The sequence below is a fragment of the Betta splendens genome, chromosome 14 (genome assembly GCF_900634795.4).
Source record: "Betta splendens chromosome 14, fBetSpl5.4, whole genome shotgun sequence".
In the NCBI taxonomy this organism is placed as follows: Eukaryota; Metazoa; Chordata; class Actinopteri; order Anabantiformes; family Osphronemidae; genus Betta; species Betta splendens.
The window spans coordinates 2,419,882-2,444,822 of record NC_040894.2 but is presented as its reverse complement, the minus strand read 5'-3'; the positions used below and the strand labels follow the sequence as shown (position 1 = coordinate 2,444,822).

Genomic DNA, 24,941 nt, shown 5'->3' with positions numbered 1-24,941 from the left:
TTGTCTTTCTATGGTTTATTCTTGCAAGAAGAGAAGTACGCAGAAACAGTGCATTTACAGTGCAGTTGCCCTGCAAGAGTTTAATTATGAAATCTCTATCTCTGTGCCCCCCTTTATATCTGGATTGTTGCTAAGGAGTCAAAATAATACTTTTTTTATTTGCACAAACAGTTTTATGGTCATTCACAAATCAGTGAAAAGGGTTACATACAAAACAGCGGGTTCATAGATTTGATGATTTTATGCTGAATGCAATGTTTGTTCTGTCACAATAGAAAACACCTTCACAAAGATTACATTTCCATTACATAATGTAAACTCATTCATCAATCACTGCAAGAATAACTCCTTCACTTACACTTTGTTAGTGCATTACCCACAATGCACTGAGCTGAAAATCTGCATATAATGTTGATTATATTTATTTATTATTATTTATTTTATTGTACTTGGTACAGAAGTAGCGGAACAGTTTTATATTTGAACAGTATCTGTACTTGAAAGTGTGTAGGAGTAGCGTGCCAAAAAATGTACAGAAGGACCCTGCACTGCTGTGGCGCTGCAGTCCGACTCCTCTGCTCATGTGAGGAATGGACGGCCAAAGCTGCCATGAGAGGCCTGATGCAGGGCAAGTCAACAGAGATCAATTCCATTTATCAGCGGTTTTGTTCATACGAGAATCCCGTCTGAAGCCAGGGAAAGTCCAGGAGTGGGTCGAACACCCACAGGCACTGCCGACCACACAAACAGGGACATCACCATAGAAGCCGTGGCAGGACTGTCAGTAGCTGCCATCAGCACGAGGGCCCAGATCAACAGCAACTGGCAGCATTAATCTGTCCAGCGGGAGAGATGCAACCAGCTCCACTACACAGCACCAAATATGTATTCCCAGTCCAAGCACAAAATGCCGCAGGCAGCACCACCGGAACAGAACCACAGAGCCATAGCAGATGCAGCATGGCAGCAGAGATGTCTGTTTTCCCCACATCCCGCTTACTTTTCACCCAAAGTAAAAACTGTAACCCTCCCATTCAAAAAAACCCTCTACAGACGTGTGTGTGCAGACAGGAACCAAACAATGCAACAGCTGTGCACTGTGGTGACTCTATTAAAACGGGTCAATCAATCAGAGGTGTGGGACATCAGTACCAGCACACTCCCACAGTCAGTCAGTAGACATGAAAAACGTCGCTGATCTCGCCCGTTTCCTGCAGACAACACCATACAGAAAACGGCTCCTGACGAATCACAGAATAGAACTATGAAAATAAAAATGTCACGCTACAGGCTGCTTCCTGTACGTCTTTCATTCGGTGCGCTGAGAGCAAACATGCAAGGTGAAGCAGCCACATTGCCTGCAGCAGAGCCAGACAAGCAGGGCCCAGCTCCCCAAAGCTGTGGCACGGACAATCTGCTACAGAGACACGTAGCTAACAAGCTTTTTTTCTAAACACAGTGAGAAACAGCGAATAATGTTGGCACCACACTCTCTCCCACCACCCGCCACCCTTGTACGCTTTCTTCTATAATATTGGGCTTCGCTACAAAATGAAGGGGGAAGTGTCCAACAGTGCCAAGACGCTGGAGGCTCATAAAAATTAAGGGGCATTAATGAATGTGTTTCTTTATGCACTGTGCTGCAAGGATCACAATGGGGAACCCAAGCGCTGCTGTGCTCACGCAGGCTGCTGGAGAAGCAAACCTCACGGATCACGAGCCAAACACGGCGATCCGTGCAACACGGAACCCAACGCGGAGGATCTATCTCACCGCCGACCTGCACCCGGTGAAGGGGGAGCACGGCGAAAGCGCAGCACCAGCCAGCTAGCTAGCTAACCTAGTAAGTACCCCGCACACACACTCTCCCAGATTGTTTCCCCCAAGACCGTTTGCACTCTGACAAGGTGGGGATCAAACAATCACTGAGCTTACTATAGGCTATATTGCCTCGAGAGGAGTGGTGACCGGTAACAGAGGTATGTCTTAAAGCTGTATCCATGCACCCTGACAATGGAAGGTCTAGTTCAAGTACACATGTAACTGGTGGGGTGGTCTCAGTAGACAAAGAGACACACAGCTTCACGTTCTTGGGTTTGGAAGCTACGTCCAGGGTGTACCAGGCAGAGACAGGTCATAAACTATTAGTCAGTCAAACAGAATGTCAGACACCTAAACCTGGTGTACGACAAACTTGATTGTTTGCATGAGTAAGTTCAGTGCTAAACATAAGAAGTCATACACTATACACTGACTGCATAGAATAAGAAAAAAACAATTTTCAAAGTCACAGAACATCCTAGGACCATATGGTTTCGTTTAGTTAGACAATTGTCTCTTCAGTGTGAACACGCTGATGTGCTCGTAAACTTCTTCTTTGAGAGAAGGCTTTTCCGCACTGTTCACATGAGTAAGGTTTCTCTCCAGTGTGAATACGTTGGTGTACATAAAAGTTACTGAGCCAAGAGAACACTTTTCCACACAGTTTACATGAGTAGGGTTTCTCTCCAGTGTGAACACGTTGGTGTGCCCGTAAACTACTTTTTTGAGAGAAAGCTTTTCCACACTGTTCACATGAGTAAGGCTTTTCTCCAGTGTGAACACGTTTGTGTGCAAGTAATCTACTGCTGTGAGAAAACACTTTTCCACACTGTTCACATGAATGAGGTTTTTCTCCAGCATGAATACGTTTGTGTGCCTGTAACTGACTGAGTTGATAAAATGCTTTTCCACACTGTTCACAGGAATGAGGCTTTTCTCCAGTGTGAATACGTTGGTGTTCCTGTAACTCGCTGAGCTGAAAGTATGCTTTTCCACACTGTTGACATGAGTGAGATTTCTTTCCAGTGTGAATACGTTGATGTTTCAGTAAATTACTGCTCCTCGAGAATGCTTTTCCACACTCTTCACATGAGTGAGGTTTCTCTCCAGTGTGAACACATTGGTGTGCCCGTAAACCACTTTTTTGAGAGAAAGCTTTTTCACACTCTTCACATGAGTGAGGTTTCTCTCCAGTGTGAACACGTTTGTGTGCAAGTAATGTACTGCTTTTAAAAAACGCTTTTCCACACTGTTCACATGAATGGTGTTTCTCTCCAGTGTGAAGACGTTTGTGTGCCCGTAACTGACTGAGCTGAAAAAATGTTTTTCCACATTGTTCAAATGAATGAGGTTTCTCTCCAGTGTGAACAAGTTTGTGTGCCTGTAAATCTGTGCGCCGACTGAACACTTTTCCACACTGTTCACATGAGTGAGGTTTCTCTGCAGTGTGAACACGTTGGTGTGCCCCTAGACTACTTTTTTGAGAGAAAGCTTTTCCACACTCTTCACATGAGTGAGGTTTCTCTCCAGTGTGAACACGTTTGTGTGCAAGTAATGTACTGCTGTAAAAAAACGCTTTTCCACATTGTTCACATGAATGAGGTTTCTTTCCAGTGTGAACAAGTTTGTGTGCCTGTAAATTTGTGCGCCGAGTGAACACTTTTCCACACTGTTCACATGAATAGGGCTTCTCTCCAGTGTGAAACCGTTGGTGTGCACGTAAACTACTGCTGTGAGAGAAAGCTTTCCCACACTGTTCACATAAATGAGGCTTCTCTCCAGTGTGAACATGTTTGTGTGCACGTAAACTACTGCTGTAAGAGAAAGCTTTCCCACAATGTTCACATGAGTACGGTTTCTCTCCGGTGTGAACACGTTGGTGTACCAGTAAACCGCTGAGACGAGAGAACGCTTTTCCACACTGTTCACAGGAGTGACGTTTCTCTCCAGTGCGACCACAACAGTAGATTCTTAAATCCTTTGACCTGTAGAAAGCTACACCACATTGGATGCACGTGTGTGGTTCTTCTCCAGTATAAATTTGATGATGGGTCCCTAAGTTATGTTTTGCAGAGAAAGTTTTGCCACACTGGTCACAGCCATATAGTTTTTCTCCAGAGTGAACCTTTTGATGATTCTTTAGCTCCGATGTTTCGGCGAGGGCCTGGCTACATTGCCGACAGAGACACAGCCTTGAAGCTCTTCTTCCTTTGTGTTCCTAAAGTGTTAGATACAGAAAAGGACAGTATTAGGAGACAGTGCAATAGAAAGAATCCTAACCAGTAACATAACACTCTGGCAAGGGAAATGCACTGATTTTGAGTGAGTGATGAAAATCACCCAACATTTTAGATCATATTTTCAAGTTTATGATATAATTATATTAAAATGAGTATATCTCTGTAACCACAAGGGTTATTGGGATGCATTTAATGTCATAATGTAGGGGACACTTGTGAGATGTGATATTATGTGTATAAAATTAGTGAGTGTTACTGATGAAATGTTACAAATAAAACAACTTCTCTTCCGTATGGTGGAGTTCGTGGAAGCAAGTCATTTGAGTCTGAAGCTGAATCACTGTAGTATTTTGACTCTGAAGTATCCCTTAAATGCAATACACACTGTTGATGTCAGCAAATCACCCACCTAAAACAGCAGAGGGAGACCTTAGCAGACTACATTGAATGTAGCATGTGGGAGAAGTATACAACAAAGGCAAAGCAAGCTAATAAATGTGTGGTTAGATAAGTGGTTAGCTACAAACTGCAGGGCAATTAGTGCTGTCGGAGATGTCGGTCTAAGGAACGTTAATAGAATCGCTGCAAATTACAGCACTTGTGAGCCTCCCTCATGAATGTAACAGCAGAATTAAAAAATGACGACATGGTTTTTAGTGGTTGTCACTCCTGCCTCAGAGCCAGAAGGAGCCCAGGAGTCTCTGTGCTTACATGTTCTCTCGAGTCTTCGTGGGCTATCTCCCACAGTCAGGTTGACTGGAGCTGCTGCAGATCTTTACGTTGGAACAAAACTCTATGCTTGTTTATCTATGTTTTGTATATTTAAGTTTTATTATTCAAACATTTCGTTTGAGATTTAAAGAGTCAAAATAAAAATGTAGTTTTAAAAAAACCTGATAAGGGATTTCTAATAAGCAAATCATCAAATAATATTTTACATTTTTAATCAGATTAATTGAAAAATAATCAACAGATTAATTAATTACCAAAATAACCGTTAGATGCAGCCTTGATTAAAATATAACATGTTTCAGTGGGTGTCACTGTTGCCCAAGAGTCTCTGGAGTTTACGTGTTCTTACTTGGAACTTGCTGCAGCTGCAACTGCTTCAACTGAACAAAACTATTAAAAAGCTTGCTTTTTTTATATATAAGATTGAATATATATTACACTTTTACCCTCCTTAGGGATATTAATCAAATTTTCTCATAAAGAAAACAATCACTGGGAAACTACTCTGCCCCTCGGGGACTTTTGCCTCCGGTTACGTGTGGATTCCTGGTTTCCCGTGGGTCTGGAGCCTCTGTCCATCAAGGATGCAGAGGATCTATTCATATTTTGGACTATGATAACAGGGCTACTCATGCTTGGCCTTGGCAGTGCCCTGCTTAATTGTAAGATTGGAAAATCCGCAGCCGGCTTATTGGCACGTACACTGGCCATGTAGCTACAAACCCTGGTGGGGCCATGGTTGCTCGGCTGACGGAATTACAAGAGGACGGCCTGGTTTGATGAACTGACAAGTAACATCTCAGCTTGTTCGCAGTAATTGCATCAGAGGATGACCCGGATGGAGGGACGGACTAGTAAGATCTTAGCCCGTTCAGAAGAAGAGACTGAGGCATAACATCTGCAGACAGACTGAACACTTGGTGAATATGGTGACAGCCTTCTCTGACAGGATGAGATGTCGCGGGGACCCACTGGACCCACAAGAGGCCATGAAGCCCTGAGTTCTGACCGATTGGACTATTGATCTGGACATATTAGTCATGGATCGCTAAAATACTATTAGAATTGGCTGTGTATTATTCTGTCCCTTCTCCCCCACCCCTCCCTTCCTGGGTCCAATCTACTGTTGGACTGGCTTGTAAACATCTTGGTCGTCCTCAATAAAGCAATAAAGCTCTTTCTGATTCTGATAATTAGCTAAACATTTTTTTTTATCTGATTTGCCCATTAATGGAAAAAATAATTGGACGATTGATTACCAAAATAATCGTTAGATACGGCCCTAACTGTTACCTCATCTTGGTTCATCAGATCACATAACCAAACTAATGATTCCTGCAAAAACTCCTATGAAGAGAGACCAACAGATAACGAACAGTGAAAACATGAATGGAGAGAGCATCGCATCAGCTACAGAACAATTCCGAGAACAGACTGGAGTGTGTTTGAACACTAGGACCTAGAGGAGCACACACGACATCTGTGCTCTCACACACTTCAGTGTTGATTATGTAACAGTGAATAGTAGAAAAAGTTCTTTTAGAGGAGACTGAAGACTTCAGCAACATCACACAGTAGGTGGGGCAGCACCTAAATCACTATAAACCCAGCAACACAGAGCAACTGAACCCGTTCCTCTCACGTTTTGCTGCACTGATGGCAGTAAAGCTGATACTAAATCGTCTCATCAAGCCTGAAGCCGGCCACAATTGTACCACAGTCAGAGAAAGATTAGCAGCATCAGTCTCAACATGTACTGACCAGTTGCTTTGGATGCTAGTTATAATGAAATGTCCTGTCCTGCCTCACTTCCTGTTCACTAACAGATGGACAGCAGACATTCTCGCTACGCCTTCAATGCCACCATGTAGCCAGTGGAAGTGCAGTTATGCTCTGCTGTGCTTTACCAGCTCCGGCATCAAAACAACATGAATGAATTAGCACCGACCTGTTGATCGGCGTGGTCGGGGTCCTGCTGCTCCTGCTTTATTCCGCTAATGGACCGGTCCTGCTCGGTTAAATTCGGGTCGTGCTGTTCCATCTTTAATCCGCTAATGTACCGGTCCTGTTCGGTTAAATTCTGGTCCTGTTGCTCCATTTTTATTCTGCTAATGGACCGGTCCTGTTGCTCCATCTTTATTCCGCTAATGTACCGGTCCTGTTCGGTTAAACTCGGGTCCTGCTGCTCCGTCTTTATTCTGCTAATGGCCCGGTTCCGCTCAGTTAAACTCGGGTCCTGCTGCTCCGTATCGCTCTCATTTTGGTCTAGATGAACGTTCACCTCCTCTTCTTTTATTTCGAGTTTGTACTGATCCATTTTGATCCTGGTTGCTAAAGCAGCTCTCTGCTCTGACTATGGTCTCTACGATGGCGGAACAAAGACACTAGATCTCACAGGGTCCCGCCAAGTCTTTATCTTCTTCGGTGGTGTTCTTTTTCTTCTTTGTTAGTGTTTTACGGCGGCTTTCATGCTTAAAGTTGCACTACCGCCACCTACCGTGTTCTACATCACTCCCACCATCAAACCCAGCAATGTTGCCAGATGTACGAAAACTATCGTATTTATATAAAAAAACGATCGTATTTATACGATAGTTTTGTGGTCTGCACGGTCTAAGATATCGTAGAGCCAATATACGATAGTCATGACACTGCTGCTTGTGTTTGTCTTGATTTCGTTTTGATTGACGCGCACATCACTAGAAACGGTAATCGCGTGTAGCTGATTGGCTCCTCCCCTCTGTCAATCACGTCAGAAGCAGTGCTGATTGGTTCGATGATCTGCTCGTCTTTGTTTGCACAGTGGCGCCGTTCATAGCATCGTGACAAGAGCGAAAATAAGAAAACGCGAGTTTGGAACCAAAGTAAACTAGTAAAAGAAAAGACTTCGGTGGTGCAGTGAGCAAAGCAAGCAGCTTCGTCGGCCTGTCTGTGAGTTGGACGCTACGCTTTAGGGACGGATTCAACCTGTTGAATGAGACCGAATCCTTTTGCCGCTGCTGCGGTGTTCAAGGTGTGTCAGACATTACAGTGTAAAAGAAAACACGGACAATAACAAAACCTGTGTGATTTCCGTAGCTTATGGGCAAATAATATATGTTTGTTATTAAATGCACTGCTTTATAAAGGTGCTTTTATTTCATACAATACTTTGGGTCAAAATACGATCATTTTAAACCATATTTCTTTGGTTCCCATCTGGCAACACTGGCTGTTAAGCTCCTGTATGCATTTTGTATTCACCACTTATACAACTAAAAATACGTAATGTGTACTAATCTGTTAGTGTACTATGTAAAAACCACAGCAATTTTAACCTTTCCATGTTGCTGCCACTGGGCACGCGAGCATTTCGGTTTCTCTGCAAAATAGAATGCAAGATCAAATTAAACATCAGTGACCAAGAAAGACAGAAAGTGAGATGTGGTCAGTCGGTGCTAAACTAATGTATCAAAACACTGAAGACTAAAATAAATCTGCTTTCAGTTTACCAATCAATTCATGTTTGACATTTGCTTGAACTGCCTTTTAAACCTTTTGCCTTTTTAAACTTTAAACAACTTAACTGAGTTGTATAAAATTCTAAAAAGGCTCCTTGAGTCTGTTAAAGCCATTAATTCCACCACACAGAGATGTAAAAACTTATAATTACCTTAAAACTTAAAATCACATGTACAGTACGGTTACAAGCACAATATAGACTGTTGGCGCAATGGCTGTCTTGTGTATAGACTTAAGATAACATTGCATCAGACCGGAGTCTTGTGTTCGTCTTTTATAAACATTAAACAGCAATGTTTGTTTACAGTTTATTGAAACAGCAATTTTAAAAGAGGCTATTTTGTTTACAATTTTACTTAATAGTAACTTCAAAGCAAAGTTAGGGTAAAAGTACAGAACATGAAATTTCCTTCAAAACAGGAAATAACACACTGTAAAGCATTAGAAGTGAATACATGAACAGTGCAACTGATGGTATAAGCTAAGATTCCTAACGCTACCTTTTTAAAGGTCCCAGCACTTGCAAGATTCACTTTTGGGGTATTCTGATATATTTCTGACTCTGGTTAATGTTAACACAGTTCAGTTACAACAATTCTATTAGATTAAATCTATTATGAGCAATATGTTTCTTCTGCACATTGCTACTTTGTGTTGGGTCTTCTTTCCGTAGCAGACTTCACTCTAACATCAGAGTAGACTATTTCATTTTCACCATTATCTGAAAAAGGTGAAGACAGATTTAAAAAAATCAAACGGCAAAATGAAAAGAATGAGTTTGTCTTACCTTCATCAGCCACAGGTCTTGGAGTCTTATGTAAGTGTCTTACATAAAGAAACAGAGCCAAACGCAGAAGCAAAGTGCATACGCTGGCTATCACAGCGACAGTCACAGTCACAAAAGGAGAGTGAATGGAACCTACAGAACACAGTAACACACAGTAAATATGGAAAATATCAAGATTTTTCAGTTTTTATTATAGAAAATTATTGTAATAGACATGCACTTCAATTAAAGTGATTAGATAAGTTTACCTCTACAGCTCCTGAGCTGGATAACAGTTTGTTCTGAGCTGATGTCGTTCTGAGTGATACATGCTAAGTTTCCAGTGAGCTGGCCGTGTAAGCTGATGGTGACGTTGGAAACCTCAGATGTCGGTTTATTTGTGCTCTCAGCTCTGGTCTGTATCAATATGTTGTTGTTGAGACGCCAAATGAACTCTACTCCGTCTCCCTCAGTGGAGCAGCAGACGACAGACTGTTCTGGTGACAAACACGTCTGCGACACCTCTGGTTTTGACACTGGAGCTGGAGCTGGAGGACAATGAATATTTACAAATTCAACCTCAAATTTTAATTAAAAAAGTTCTGCAAATTACCGCCAGTAAATAACAGTTTCAATTTCTAGTTTAATTTAGATCATGGATAATTCCATCATGTTCCTCAGACTAAGAAAAAAAATCTGGTAAATCTGATAAACAAAGGATTGTTGATCTACAGTAGTTAATATGGGGGGAAAGGCAACTTACAGAATATCTTCATAAATTCAGCCAGTTTTACTTTTTGTCTCCAAATGATCTACCATGTAGACCAACAAACTAAAGCTCAGTATTTATTTACATGATAGAATATGTATATACACTTATTTTCTTACAGTTGTGTAACTGAATTGATCTGAATTAATGATATGTACAGTATTTGATTTTTACCTACCTTGTACATTTAGGTGAACAGTGACTTTGTTCTGCAAAGTTCCATTGGATAGGAATATTTCCAACGTGTATTTTCCAGAGTGGCTCTTTGTTGCTTTACCGAGGTTGATGGTTCCACTGTTGGTGATTTTGGGCACAACCTGGCTGTGTGATTGTGCATACTCCCCTTTCAGAGTGACCAAGCGGTTTTTGACTTTAAAAATCAGATATTGGTCATCTTTCTTCACTGTTATCTCTGTATTAGTGGCATTTGCTGTATTTGCTAGAGAAAAACACAGTGTCTGCCCTTCTGCTGCAGTATACAGGCGTCCTTCCTTAGCGTCAGAGAACACGCATTCAGTAGATGCTGAAAACAACAATTCAATGCTCAATGTAATATATAAGAAAAACATACAATTTAGCAGAACAGCTGGAAAATAACATTTTTTGATTTTTTTATACATAACAGCCAGTTTTCCTATTAGTTTGTATTTGAACTTGATACTTGTACTTGACAGAGTTTTTTATATTTAAGAATTTTAAACATGTATTGGGTACCTTTTGCCAGAGCTGTTGTAGCCACAATGATAATCACATAGATGGAAGTCATTGTTTGCCTGAGATACTGTAATACAAAAAGGTTATGTGAATGTATATAACTATATGAAATAGCTTAATCTAAATACTTAGTCTGCCCTCATAATAAAAATTGTCTGAAAACGAATAAATTACAAAAAAATTGTAAGATGCAGCTCACCAGATTCACAATTACTGTTGAGTTACGCCTTCTTGTCTTTATCAGTGACACCTGTCAGTGTTCCACTGACAGTAGACTGTTTTTTTTATATAAAGGAAGTGGTTATTGTCTTGCCCACAATGTTGCAATAGTCTTTAAAAGATACATGTTGCACTGGGTTAAAACTGGATGATTCAACTGTACTCTTGGTTGTGCTGAGCTATTGTCTTTGCAGAACAAATGAATTTAGGATGCATTGACATAAACCACATAAAATAAAACATTAAAAAATTAAATTCTTTGACCTTTGTTTACCATAAAGCCAAACGTTTTATTCAAAAATCATTTACCATAACAGTTAGAAAGGTCATGAACATCTTTTATCCCAAAAACGTGAGATTATTGTTTGTGAGATAATAATAATAATAATAATAATAATAATAATAATAATAATAATAATAATAATAATAATAATAATAATAATAATAATAATAATGTTAGTAACTGCACATGTATTTATGTAAAGTGTATGTTCTCTTTTGCATTTCGGTTTCACCCAAATATTTAAAAATTTGAATACTTATTAGTCGAACAGCTTCTGTTATGTTCTATAAATATGGCTGGATGTCTGACCTCTACTCTCCGCGCGCAATTGTTTCGGTGCTCTATGTGACATCGTGATTTTGCGCCATTCCCTTCTCCGCTCCGGACGCGTTCACGCATGTTTTTTCTGAGGTCTTGGAGCGGCACCGCCTCCCCAGCAGGTGGCGCCATAGGATGAATTTAGGATGCATTGAGTTGGCCATTAACTGACTGGCATAAACTACATTAGAAAAAATGAATTCTTTGACCTTTGTTTACTGTATAGCCAAACGTTTAATGCAAAATCATTTAACATTACAGTTAGAAAGTGTCATGAACATCTTTTATCTCACAGACGTGTAACAACTGTGAAACATTTTAATACTATTAGTAACTGCACATGTATTTATGTATGTAAGTGTATGTTCTCATTTGCATTTGTGTTGCACCTAAATATTCAGATATCAGAATATTCATTAGTTGGACAGGTTCTATTATGTTCTATAAACATGGCTGGATGTCTGCCCTCTACTCTCCATCTCCCTCGTTTACGCACGTTTTTTTCTTGGTCTTGGAGCGGCACCGCCTCTCCAGCAGGTGGCGCCATAGGCGACCGCCTAGTTCTGCCTGAGTCCTGCCTTGTGTTCTTTGTTGAGGAGTTCACGTGGCCCCTAAAGACGGAGCTATTAATTTAGATAGTGTGGTTAATTCTTCATCTGCTGAGCAGTGTTTTTGAGTTTTGTTTTGTGTTCTAAACATGCAGAGAACTTATGTTCGCTTATTGTTTGTGTTAATTACTTATCCTACAGTAGCAGTGAGTTTATGTATTTACTGAATGATTATTGACTTTTACTTCCTGTGTTGGGTCGTGCATTTATGATCTTCCTCTCTACCTTTTGACATGTTCAGTGGTTGCGGCCAAGGAGACGTGAAAGCTTTGTGTGAACAGTATTTTAGTAGCGCAACGTGGTCGCACCTGTGCCGCGTGCGCTGGTGCCGTAGCGGCACGTGTTCCTCCGCTCAGTGTGAGCGGGTTTAACCCGGACTCTGAGAGCAGTAGTTCAACGCTCGCTGTTAACGTTCCTCCAATAGTTATAAACAGCCATTATTCAAGTGTGTGTGTGTGTGTGTGTGTGTGTGTGTGTGTGTGTGTGTGTGTGTGTGTGTGTGTGTGTGTGTGTGTGTGTGTGTGATGGTAATGTGTTTGTTTAATGTCCTTAATGTTAGAAATTAAGTAACTAAAGTAACATATGAACACAGTTAGGACTAGTGCAAATGTCAATCATGAATTCATGGATAAAAGCATGGATTTATTTAAGTTTAAGTAAGTCTCTAAAACTAGTAGTGTGAAGCTGTATGAAACCCCCAGAAAGGAACACCTCAGGTCTGTAGAAGCCATTAAACCCACCACATTAAGATGTGTAAACTTCTAATAAACTTAAAATATAATAACATGTACTACACAATTAGTGGCACGATATAGACTGTTGGTGACTTCCTTGTGTGCAGACTTAAAATAGTGCTGCATCACAAACAGAGAGAGTTGTCTGTGGCTCACAGATGCATGTATGAAGGTCACTGGCCAAGAAGTTAAGAAATGTATATACAGCGTATAAGAAATTTGTCTTTTATAAACACTAAACAGCAATGCGAGTTAACAGACTATTTATTGAAAGTATTAATGGATGTTTCAAACAGCAGTTGTAAAATCGACTATTGTTTACAATGTGTCAATCAACTAATGAGGGAGCTCTATCTTGAGTTCTATCAGTATATGAAACCTGTACAAACTTTAACAGATAAAAAATTACAGGAAATAACACAAATACAAACTGTAAAGCTTTAGAAGTGAATACATGAACAATAAACATGTTTCCTAAAACAACACTTCCTGCTTCTTCTGAAAGTTCCTTTCAGGTGAAAAAGTAATGGCCCCCCTTGTACTGTGGGTAAAATACAAGTTAAGACAGTCAATAAACAGCAAAGAAGAACAAATTTGACTTTTATTATACATTTGTGCTACTATAAGGTCTGAACTACTTTATTTCCATGTTTACTTTGTTCCCTCTCCTACAGATTGTGTCATGACTCATACAATCATACATTTTAATGCCCATTATTTGAATAGGTTTGTGTTTACATAGAGAGAATACAATATTCAGCACACAATAAAGCATAGGCTATCAAATTTAATTATAAAAGCAATATTTTTAAATTCTTTTAAGGAGTGAACCCTGCCCGACTTATCAATCAATTATTACTGGGTTACAAATGTTCTGTCTCTTATGTCAGAACGGGCGAGGTGACGAACACAAATGTACAGGACAAAACACGGATGTCGGTTTGTGGAGTTTAATGAGCACAGGCTGCTCAGACAGGCGCAGGTCAGGACACAGGGAGGCAGAGATGCCAGTAAAGCAGAGATCAGGAAATCAGTGGTCAAAAGCACAGAGAACAGGCGAGGCAGAGTCAGGGCAAGAACAAGTACAGTACACACAGTACACACACAACAAGTACACAGACACAGTACACCAACATACACACAGTACACACGGTACACAGACTACACACGGTACACACGGTACACAGACTACACACGGTACACACGGTACACAGACTACACACAGTACACACGGTACACAGACTACACACGGTACACACGGTACACAGGCTAGATTTGCTAGACTGTTGCTGTTTCCTCTTAGAAGCCATTTATTACCTGCACATTGCTACTTTGCATACAGTCTTCAATCCTTTGCAGGCGTCATTGTAACGGTATAGTAGACAATTTCATATTGAGCATTATCTGAAAAAGGTAACAGAAAATATGTCAAAAATATGTTTTATTGACACTAGTCTAATGCTGATTACTGTTATCATGAATTAGTAATCTTCAAAAATGTTAAATATACTGTATATGTTTTACATTAATATTTGGCAAAATAAATTGCAAAGTGTATGATAATAGATGTGTAACGGAGTTAATATTAATTCCACTTGTGGTCAGCTGAGGGCGCTGTCTTCCCCCCTCCGGGGTGGGGTGTCACCAAGAAGACAAGGGAGAAGAAGAAGACTGAGGAGTTGTGGCGGGGAAGAAGTCAAGAACGACGCCTGATGACCCCACTGAAAAAGTAGCGATGGCAGCGTGAACGGCCAGACTGTTGTTCAGTCCAGGAAGTTTGTTTGAGTGTTTTGCACATGCGTATTGTTCTCTCTTTTTGGGAAAGGTTTTGGCTTCAAGGATGCTAACTGCATGGAGATGAGTACCTTGTGCTAGTTCCATAAATAAACGTTACAACGTGAACAGACGACGTCCTCCCGACCGTCATTTAATATATAAAACACAACACAGAGTCACTAAAGGAGGGTTGCTAAACTAACCGGTTGGACGTAAAGTTCAATTGAGTTAGTTACATTGGTGCTGTGACCCGACGTCAAGATCATTTTTTTTTTTTTTTTTTTTTTTTTTTCGGCGGAGGGATTCGTCTAATATCTGGCGGTTTCTGGCGCGACTGAGGAGACAGGACCTTCCAGCGGGACTGTACTGTTGGTGAGGAGCTCTGCATTCCAAATTATCATCAGTGACACCAAGTACTGAATCTACAGGGACACGACCGAACTCATCGGCGCATATCGAGTTTTCATCGTGTCCGCGCAGCAACGGAATCGACGACGGACTTTGGGTGCAGTACGGGCTTCGGTCACGAGGGGGTGGTGTTATGCCACTTTTGAGAGAATTGTGAAAAGACACTAGCTACGGTATCCTGCCCGTTTCGTCTGGACAGTAAGGTTGGATATGAATGTTTAACTTTTTTTCCCTTTTAGGTGCAATTGCTGTTTACTTCCTGATTGTCTACACATTGACTGTCACAGTGTAGAGTATTAAGTTTCTTTTTTTTGATAATTGCACAGTAACATTAATCTGAGACTCAATATGGCGGGTAATGGAACACATGGTAGGGGGAGAGGACAGGTGACGTTCAGCCCAGTATCGCCTGTTGGCCGTGGCAGAGCAAAATTTCTATTTTCTTCTGATTCATCCACTCCTAAACCAGTTTTCGATGATCTAGCTGCTAATGAAAACATTACAGAGACCCCACAAAGTTTTTCCCCCACTCAAGGATTAAACAGTGAGGGCAAAACAGAGGAATTTCTGGCAGGCATAGCATCCCAAATTGGCCTCTCCATAGGAGAAAGCATAGCATCTTGCATTGAGTCACGTTTAGGCTGTGGGACAACTGGGGTTTTGAGAAACGCTTCTATAGATCCATCTCTGCTGAATGTAATAGTTAGGTCAGACATCACAGAGCCAGTAAGTTTTAAAGGGGACAGCCATGACACCCATACTGTTCAAGAGTGGGAGGCGGTGATGTTGGCTTACTTGAAGAAGAAGGGTGTTCCCGTGGCTGAACAAGCTGATGAAGTGTTGAGTAAGATCTGTGGAAGGGCACGTGAGGTGGTTAAAGTAGGCATACGGAGTAATCCAAGCCTGACACTGACCACAGGCCCAGGTCCCATCTTTGAAATACTAAAGCAGCACTTTAGTGACACAGTTTCATCTGGGATGCCTCTAGCAGATTTCTATGCCACATTGCCGACCCCAAATGAACGCCCTTTTGACTACTGGTTGAGACTTAATAGAGCTATGGAGGTGACAGAAGACTGCCTAAAGAGACAAAATAAGACATTTGACAACCTGTGCCTTGACCTTACTGCCATGTTCATCCGCCATTGCCCCGACCCTGAACTATCTCTCTTATTCAAGTGCAAGCCACTACAGCAATGGACGGTCACTGATGTACATGAAAAGCTTGTTGAGCATAGTAGGGACCGGAGGCAGGTGTCCCAGCTGAGAGGGGCTACGGCGATAACTGCCCAGCAGCAGGAAGCGGAGGCCCACACATGCAGTGTGAAACCTGTCACTGAACATGTTTTAGCCTCACCGCCGACTCAGGGGAGAGATGGAGCAGCTGACCGCCTTGACCACCTAATCACAATGCTGGAGCGGGTGCTACAACACGGGCCACTTCAGCCTGGACCAGTTAGTAGGAAGGATGTGAGAAATCAGCCAAGCCATAAAGCCAGGGTCAGACATACAGTGTCTTGTAACGTCTGTGGGGATGTTGAACACACCACTCACCAGCACTGCCGAGCTAACCACCTGTGTTTCATCTGCTATGCACCTGATCACACACGCAGTAGCTGTCCCAACGCTATGACCTCAAAGACCAGGGCTTCTAATCCCACACTTCAGCAGGAGGAAAACTAGTTGGCCTGCATGGGGTGGGGGGAAGTGCTAGGCCTGACGAGGATCCCCTGGTGATTGGTAGTGAAGACTCTGAGTCTGTCCATCAGAGCTTGTGCGAGGAGAGAGAACTCGGGCGATGTCCCATTCTTCAAAACATACAAAGACTGAAACCCCATGACAATTTGTTTTGAGAACGTAACTTTGGGTGGTAAAGTGTCAGTCAAGGCTATGCTTGACAGTGGGTCTATGGCTTGCACATTGAGTTCTAATGTAATCCAAAGGCTGTTACAACAGGCTGTTATAAAGACCCCCACTCTGGAACCCACTGATGTTGTGTTGATTGGTTGTGGTGGATCAAAGACGATACCGTCAGGAACATTTGACTTGGAAGTTGAGGTCTGTGGTTGCAGAGCGCTTGTGCCAATGTTAGTGGTTGATGGACAGAGTGAAGACCTGATTATTGGCAGTAACCTCCTGAGATATTTGGTTCAATGGCTAAAACAGGAGAGAGGTTCAGTGGACTGCACCCCAAGAGTGTCACGTAGTGGTAGCGACAGCCAGACAAAGTTGATAAGTTTAATGGCCGAAGTAGATAGGTCTCTGGATGGCCTCCCTGGCAAAGTTGGGACAGTTAAGTTAAAGAGAGCTGTCACTCTGGAGCCTATGACTGAGCACTTAGTATGGGGTAAACTTGAGCATACAGGTGATGTGTCACCTGGCTGCACAGTTGTGATGGAGCCCACTGGTGCTAGGACAAGACCAAGGTCAGTTATAGTAGGAAGAACCGTGGCAATGATGAGAAGCGATGCGTGGCTGCCCCTGAAAGTGATAAACCCCTTTGACAAAGCCGTTACCCTGAAGCGAAATGCTAAATTGGCTGATGTGTATCCTTGTGCAGCAGTGGAAACATTTAACAGTCCCAGAATGGCCGCTCAGCAGCAAAGTAACTTGCAGCAAAATGCACAATGGTTATCCACCAGGCCTATGGAGTGCTACGATGTGCAAAGCTTAGCTACAGAGGCGTCCAGCTTACCTGATCATCCTCCGCTGGAGGAACACAGTAGCCATGCTGACTCACCCCATCCAGGATTGCACAACATAGGTTTGTCCGACATAGATGTTGACTCCTGTGAGGTGTCGTGTGAGGGCAAAGAGAAACTAGTAAGACTCGTAACAGAGTTTGAATCCATCTTCTCCAGAGACAGGCTGGATTGTGGGAAAGCCACAGGCCATCTCCACAGAATCCGTGTTGTTGATGAGAAGCCATTTCGGTTGCCATGCAGACGTGTACCTCCCACTCAGTATGAGAAACTAAGGCTAGCATTGAATGAGATGGAAGAGAAAGAAATCATAAGAAAATCAAGCAGTGACTTTGCTTCACCCTTGGTGTTAGTTTGGAAGAAGTCAGGTGATGTTAGGATCTGCAATGATTTCCGTTGGCTCAATGCTCGAACCATCAAAGATGCGCACCCACTTCCTCATCCAGCCGATGCTCTTGCTGCCTTGGGTGGTAATGCCTTTTTCTCCACCATGGACCTTACCTCGGGATACTATAATGTGGAGGTCCACGAGGAAGACAGAAAATACACAGCTTTCACATCACCATTTGGGTTATATGAATATAACCGCATGCCACAGGGGCTGTGTAATAGTCCTGCAACATTCATGAGGATGATGTTGACTATCTTTGGGGATCAAAACTTCCTTAGCCTGCTGTGTTACCTGGATGATGTCTTGGTGTTTGCTCCCACGGAAGACCTGGCACTGAAGCGTCTGGAGATGGTATTTCAACGGCTCAAGATTCACAATCTCAAGCTCGCACCTAAGAAATGCCATTTTCTGAGGAGGTCAGTGAGGTTTCTGGGACACATTGTGAGTGCTGATGGCATAGCCACTGACCCAGAAAAGGTAGCAGCCATCACCTCACTGACTGAGGCAGATCTCATGGAGCCGGGAACTAACATCCCTTCACCAAGGAAGGTCAGATCCTTCCTTGGAATGGTGGTATTCTACCAGCAGTTCATTGAAGCCTGTTCATCAATAGCCAGACCACTGTTCAGCCTCACAACTGGGACCAAAAGCCCTCGTGGAAAGGGAAGAAAGCGCCAGCAGGTTCACAGGAAACTCACTGCTGCTGATTGGACAGAGGAGTGTAGGGAGGCATTTCACCAGCTGAAAAAGGCCCTGTTAGACCATGTTCTTTTAGCCCACCCGAACTTCAGTGAACCATTTTTGCTCTCAGTGGATGCATCTTGTAATGGCCTTGGAGCTGTACTGTCACAAGTCCCAACTGGCGAGTCAACAGCCAGGCCCATTGCTTTTGCAAGTAAGTCACTCAGCTATGCACAGTCTAGGTATCCTGCTCATAGGTTAGAGTTTTTCGCTTTGAAGTGGGCGGTGTGTGACAAATTCCACCACTGGCTGAGGGGACACACGTTCACCGTATGGACTGATAACAACCCTCTGACGTACATACTGTCCAAAGCAAGGATAGATGCCTGTGAGCAGAGATGGATCGCTAAATTAGCTCCATTCCAGTTTGACATCAAATACATACCTGGTCCTAAAAATGTGGTTGCGGATGCTCTGAGCAGGGAACCCTTTGTGCAGCCAAGTACATCTCATCGGCTAACAAGGGTGCCCTATGCAAAACTACTGGCCGAAGCTGCCGCAGTGTGCGATCAAGGTGTACAGGAAGCGTTCCGCTGGTCAGCTAATCCACCTGATATGCCCCTTGAGGACAGCCAGCTTATCTCCAATCAGTATGCAGCTGTGGCTCGACCGGGAACCGTGTCATCACAAGAGGTGGCAGCGGTTCTCCAAGTCCATGATCAGCAGGATCCCGACGTGTGTCAATATGCACTTTTACTGCCACAGTTCCCACAGACTGTTAAGACATCGGAGTGTGCTCAAGCGAAAGTGCTATCACATGATGTGCTCTTGGAGAAGCAGAGGTGTGACACTGTTCTGAGCAGAGTGATCTCCTTTGTAGAAAGAGGACGGAGACCATCAAGGAGAGAGCGTGACAAAGAAACAGCTGAAGTCATCAAGCTGCTGAAAGGTTGGGAGAAACTGACACTTAGGAATGGAGTGTTGTATTCGTGTGACACAGAACACTGTTTCAAAGAGGAAGCTGTATTCATATGTTGTCCCACTGTCACTGCGTATCACAGTGCTGAAGGGTGTTCATGATGAAGCCGGCCACCAGGGGCAGCAACGGACACTGTACCTAGCAAGACAGAGGTTTTATTGGCAGGGTTTGAGCAAAGATGTAGCAGAGTATGTCAGGCGTTGCAGGAGGTGTGTAGTGAGTAAGTCACCAGAACCTGAAGCCAGGGCACCCCTGGAGAACATCAGAACATCAGAGCCTCTTGAGCTAGTATGCATCGACTTCTGGACAGCTGAAGATGCTTCTAATAGGTCACTGGATGTGCTTGTCGTCACTGACCACTTCACAAAGATGGCACACGCCTTCTTATGCCCTAACCAATCTGCAAAAGCAGTGGCGCATCAGTTGTGGCACAACTATTTCTGCATCTATGGTTTTCCCCAGCGACTGCATTCTGACCAGGGAGCCAATTTTGAGAGTGCTCTAATAGCTGAACTGTTGAGTGTGGCTGGTGTCCAAAAGTCTCACACTACACCTTATCACCCAATGGGTAACGGATCATGTGAAAGAATGAACAGGACACTGGGAAATATGATTCGTGCTCTGCCCCCTAGAGTGAAGCGTAGGTGGCCAGAAACTCTGAAATCTCTGACATTTGCATACAACTGTACTGCCCATGAAACGACAGGTTATGCACCGTTTTTGCTCATGTTTGGCAGAGTCCCAAGACTCCCAGTTGATGTACTCTTTGGCTCTGTCATTGACAACCCTGAGGTCACAGACTATGACAGATATGTCCAGTCATTGAGAAAAGAGTTGAAGGAGGCTATGGACATAGCGCAAGCCACGGCGTCTAAGCAGTTAAAGCGGCACACAGATCTCTATAACAAGAAGGTGCGTGGAGCCCCAGTGGAAGTGGGAGATCGTGTGTTGTTGGCCAATAAAGGGGAGCGTGGAAAGAGGAAGCTTGCTGACCGGTGGTCAAAGACTGTCTATATTGTGATGGACAAAAATGAAGAGAGCCATACTTTCAGGATTCAGGATGCTACCACGGATCGGGAAAAGGTTGTGCATCGTAACCTAATAATGCCAGTGAACTTCCTTCCTCTCCAGGATCCTGACTCTGAAGAAGAGGTGGACACTTTCTCTTTATCAGGTTCTGGAGAACTTGATACTGAGGAGGAGACAGTTGCTGAAGTGTCTGCCGACTCAGTAGCCTATCGCACTAGAGAATGGGTGTCTACCATACTATCTGAGGCCTCTAGCATAGTTGATCAAAGCTGTAACACAGAGGCTGCCACCGGCTCTTCACCTAGCGAACAGGATGATCGTGGGCAGGCTTCTATTGTCAGTGAGCGATCACTCCGGAACACTATGCAGACTGACCCTACTGGTGACATGATCGTGATGACAAGTGAGGGATGTTCTAATGGTGCAGACAGGTTAGTTGTTGCTGATGTTTCACCTGTTCCAAGCACTTGCGCCGACAGTCATGGTGTAGTAATCGATGGTGTTCTAGAGAGGGCTGTTGTGACAGGAAGAGACCGAGTTACGACCAGAGCAGGTAGATTTTTGAAACCTGTTTCTAGACTCATTGAGATAATGCAACAGAAGACAGGTATTGCAGTGTAATACTGTATGAGCAGTGGGGCAAATTCTATTCATGTATTTATTTTCCTTTTTACATCTCACGCTGCATGATTTTAAGATGTGGTTGTTTTTGGTTTGGTCCGGATCTTTCAGGAGATGGGTTTATTGAATCTCTGATGTCATTTTCTTTCTCTCCCCTTGGGAATGAGGTATTTTACAGTTGTGATTTGTGTGAAATGTGTAACGGGCATGTTTTTCACTGTGTGTGGTGATGGGGTCTGGCCAACCTTGTCTCATACTGATTCCTTGATGGATGGTCTTTTGATTGTGATTGCACTTATAACTGTAATTTGGTATATGTAACCTCATTAATGCGATTTGTTTTTTTTATTATTTTCGTTTATTGTTGTCCTTGTCTGCCTTGTGCATAGTTGTGTTGTTCTCTGCCTGGTATGTCATCTTGGTCATTCAATTTTCTTCTCGTCATTTTTTTTCTCTATTGCTTGTAATACAAGTGGAATTCAGCAGGGGGGAATGTAACGGAGTTAATATTAATTCCACTTGTGGTCAGCTGAGGGCGCTGTCTTCCCCCCTCCGGGGTGGGGTGTCACCAAGAAGACAAGGGAGAAGAAGAAACTGAGAGTTGTGGCGGGGAAGAAGTCAAGAACGACGCCTGATGACCCCACTGAAAAAGTAGCGATGGCAGCGTGAACGGCCAGACTGTTGTTCAGTCCAGGAAGTTTGTTTGAGTGTTTTGCACATGCGTATTGTTCTCTCTTTTTGGGAAAGGTTTTGGCTTCAAGGATGCTAACTGCATGGAGATGAGTACCTTGTGCTAGTTCCATAAATAAACGTTACAACGTGAACAGACGACGTCAACCCGACCGTCATTTAATATATAAAACACAACGCAGAGTCACTAAAGGAGGGTTGCTAAACTAACCGGTTGGACGTAAAGTTCAATTGAGTTAGTTACAGATGCTGTCTGGAAAGAATGAAGAATGAGTTTGTCTTACCTTCTACAGCCACAGGTCTTACATAAAGAAACAGAGCCAAAAGCAGAAGCAAAGCGCATACGCTGCCTATCACAGCGACAGTCACAGTCACAGAAGGAGGGTGAATGGAACCTACAGAACACAGTAACACACAGTAAATATGGAAACTAACAACAGTCTTCTGTCTCCCACAGTTTTTCTTACATAGTAAATTATTGTAGTACTTTAATGTGATCAGATAAGTTTACCTTTACAGCTCCTGAGCTGGATCACAGTTTGTTCTGAGCTGATGTCGTTCTGAGTGATACATGCTAAGTTTCCAGTGAGCTGGCCGTGTAAGCTGATGGTGACATTGGAAACCTCAGATGTCGGTTTATTTGTGCTCTCAGCTCTGGTCTGTATCAATATGTTGTTGTCCAAACTCCAAATGAACTCTACTCCGTCTCCCTCAGTGGAGCAGCAGACGACAGACTGTTCTGGTGACAAACACGTCTGCGACACCTCTGGTTTTGAGACTGGATCTGGCACAATAAACACCTTTATAAATCCTTTATGAAACACCTTTGCAAATTACCATTTTTAATAACAATTTCAGCTCCCATTTCTATTTATATTGTGGACAATTAAAATATTCATTAATTTTAAAGGCCCCCCGCACACACACATATACACACATGCACAAGCATTTCAAATCAAATCAAATCAAATCAAATCAATATTTGATGAAGATAGTGTAAATGTTCATTCAAATGCATCCTATGTGTTACAATAAAACTTTTTAAATCCATATTGCTGTTTAAATTTCACGTAAATGCATTTACCTTGTACTTCTAGATGAAAGTTGGTTGTTTGTGATAATTGACCTTCATGGTTAAAGGTTTCCAGCAGGTAATTTCCAGAATCTGTCGTTCTCACCACGTCAAGTGTCATAGTTGTATTTGTTAATTGTGTAATACGACTTCTATAGTCCTCATTTATATCCTCTACCTTGTCATTGTTTACCCTAAAAATGTTAATGTTATTCTTTTTCAAATGTGTTTTTTTCTTCTGAGTGAGTATTTGAAAGGTCAGTGGCTCATCAAGTTTTGCAATGCAGTGCTGAGTAGTTTCATTCACTTCAATTTTGCATTTCAGAGCTCCTGATAGAAAAAACAAAATGGCTCATTAGAAAACTTTTATATAATAGTAAAGGATTATTGTGTGTTGTTTTTTTTAATGAAAACAGGTTTTTTGACCTGCTCTACTCTGTAAATACAGACAAAGGTTTACTTACAATGCTTCAACATTTATATATCGTATAGTATCTGAAATATTGAACCAGTAAATCTTCAGCGATGTTGGTCTGTGTGCAAATGTAAGAATACCTTTGGTCAGAGCTGCTGTAGACAGAGCTGTGATGATCATATAGAAGAAAAACATTTTCTGTTGAAAAGAAATACAACTTTTAAAATAATGTATTTGCTGTTTTACATGTTAGCTTAATCAGAAAGCTTTAACATGGATTTACATCTTTTAAGTTACACAATGTTAAGAAACTGATGTGTGTATATATATATATATATATATATATATATATATACACATACATATATTTAGGATTATCTTTTAAGAACTGTAAGACTGAATGTTAAGATCGTTACTCACTACTTTTAGAAGTACGTCCTCATTGTGGCTCACTGACCGACCTGTGAATTTTCCACTGACAACAGCTCAGTTTATTTCTGGTCTTTATATTGTAGTGTGTAGAGAGAATTGAGGAAACAAGAATTTGTGCTTGGAAGCGATTGAAGCACCAATTAAATTCTGTTGGGTCATTTTCTTCATAATTAGCATATAATTATTATAATGGAATTTTTTTCACTGATAACGGTACAAAGCTAATAAATAATACTTAAAGTGTATAACGTGTTCTGTATTGCTGTAGCATAGACACTAGTTACTGGTGACTTTAATTTTTGTAATCACTGGGAAATTCAGAACACAAATGAAACTAAAGGCAGAATTTCTAATTGTGTCGTGTTAATCAATAGTAAATTGATTCCCGTTTGTAATTTGTTTTCTGTTTGTCTGATTTTTAATATAAAATAATAAACTATGCTGAAAACAAAGCCTGTAGTGGTTCTAACACTGTTTTTATGTGATATTCACCAGAAAAATATCTAACAAGCTAATATCTTGTTACTATGCTGCTGACATTTTTTATGTATCAACAATTTCCAGCCTGTTAACTGTAGAAAAACACTGGACTAAAAATATACTGCTGTATTCAAGAAAGCCACACCTCCACACACAGTGGTGGTCTTAGTTTGCAGCTGCTAATGTGTGAAAATAAGCCAGTAACCTAGGACCTGCTGCACGTCAGAGCGCTGCACAGCCCTTCTGCACCTGAGCAGCAGTTTTACACAAGTTATAAACTTAGTAGACTTTGGCATGTTGCTTTAAAAAGGTGCTGTGCCCAGTACAGGTGATGGGAAATTAATGTACATATAAATGAACAAATAACACTTTGGCACTGTCTTGTGGACAGAGATTATCACTACAGCATTTGTTTTTCTTTAACAATACAGTAACCTGAAGGTCAGTGTTTTAGGTTTGTTGTTTTTATGCCATTTATTTCTTAAGGTCTTTCAAAAAGCTGCACAAACTTACACAAGTGAAGTACTAATATCCTGATAATAAGTATTTTGTCCACTTCC

The 24,941-nt window shown here is 42.0% G+C and overlaps 2 protein-coding genes across 2 annotated transcripts; both read right to left on the bottom strand.

Annotated features, from left to right (window-relative positions):
• Positions 1 to 7,354, bottom strand: LOC129602923 (zinc finger protein 260-like). Its single transcript, XM_029173504.3, has 2 exons — positions 6,742 to 7,354; positions 1 to 4,039 (listed from the first exon to the last, which is right to left on the bottom strand). The coding sequence occupies exons 1-2, from the start codon at positions 7,108 to 7,110 to the stop codon at positions 2,324 to 2,326; spliced, it is 2,085 nt and encodes a 694-aa protein (XP_029029337.1). The 5' UTR covers positions 7,111 to 7,354; the 3' UTR covers positions 1 to 2,323.
• A 1,217-nt stretch (positions 7,355 to 8,571) lies between these two features.
• LOC121202735 (uncharacterized) lies at positions 8,572 to 23,175 on the bottom strand. Its single transcript, XM_055502091.1, has 5 exons — positions 23,161 to 23,175; positions 22,494 to 22,806; positions 9,330 to 9,602; positions 9,082 to 9,213; positions 8,572 to 9,015 (listed from the first exon to the last, which is right to left on the bottom strand). Exons 1-5 carry the CDS (start codon positions 23,173 to 23,175, stop codon positions 8,939 to 8,941), a joined length of 810 nt encoding a protein of 269 aa, XP_055358066.1. The 3' UTR covers positions 8,572 to 8,938.
• Positions 23,176 to 24,941: the final 1,766 nt, after the last annotated feature.

Excerpts from the sequence above, each read along its gene's own strand:
- LOC121202735 (XM_055502091.1), bottom strand. Across the intron at positions 9,214-9,329 it reads CCAGCTCAGGAGCTGTAGAG|GTTCCATTCACTCTCCTTTT; the intron begins GTAAACTTATCT and ends TGTGTTCTGTAG. Across the intron at positions 9,016-9,081 it reads AAGACCTGTGGCTGATGAAG|ATAATGGTGAAAATGAAATA; the intron begins GTAAGACAAACT and ends CACCTTTTTCAG.
- LOC129602923 (XM_029173504.3), bottom strand. The coding sequence starts at position 7,110 with ATGGATCAGTACAAACTCGAAATAAAAGAAGAGGAGGTGAACGTTCAT. Across the intron at positions 4,040-6,741 it reads CCGACCACGCCGATCAACAG|GAACACAAAGGAAGAAGAGC; the intron begins GTCGGTGCTAAT and ends CTAACACTTTAG.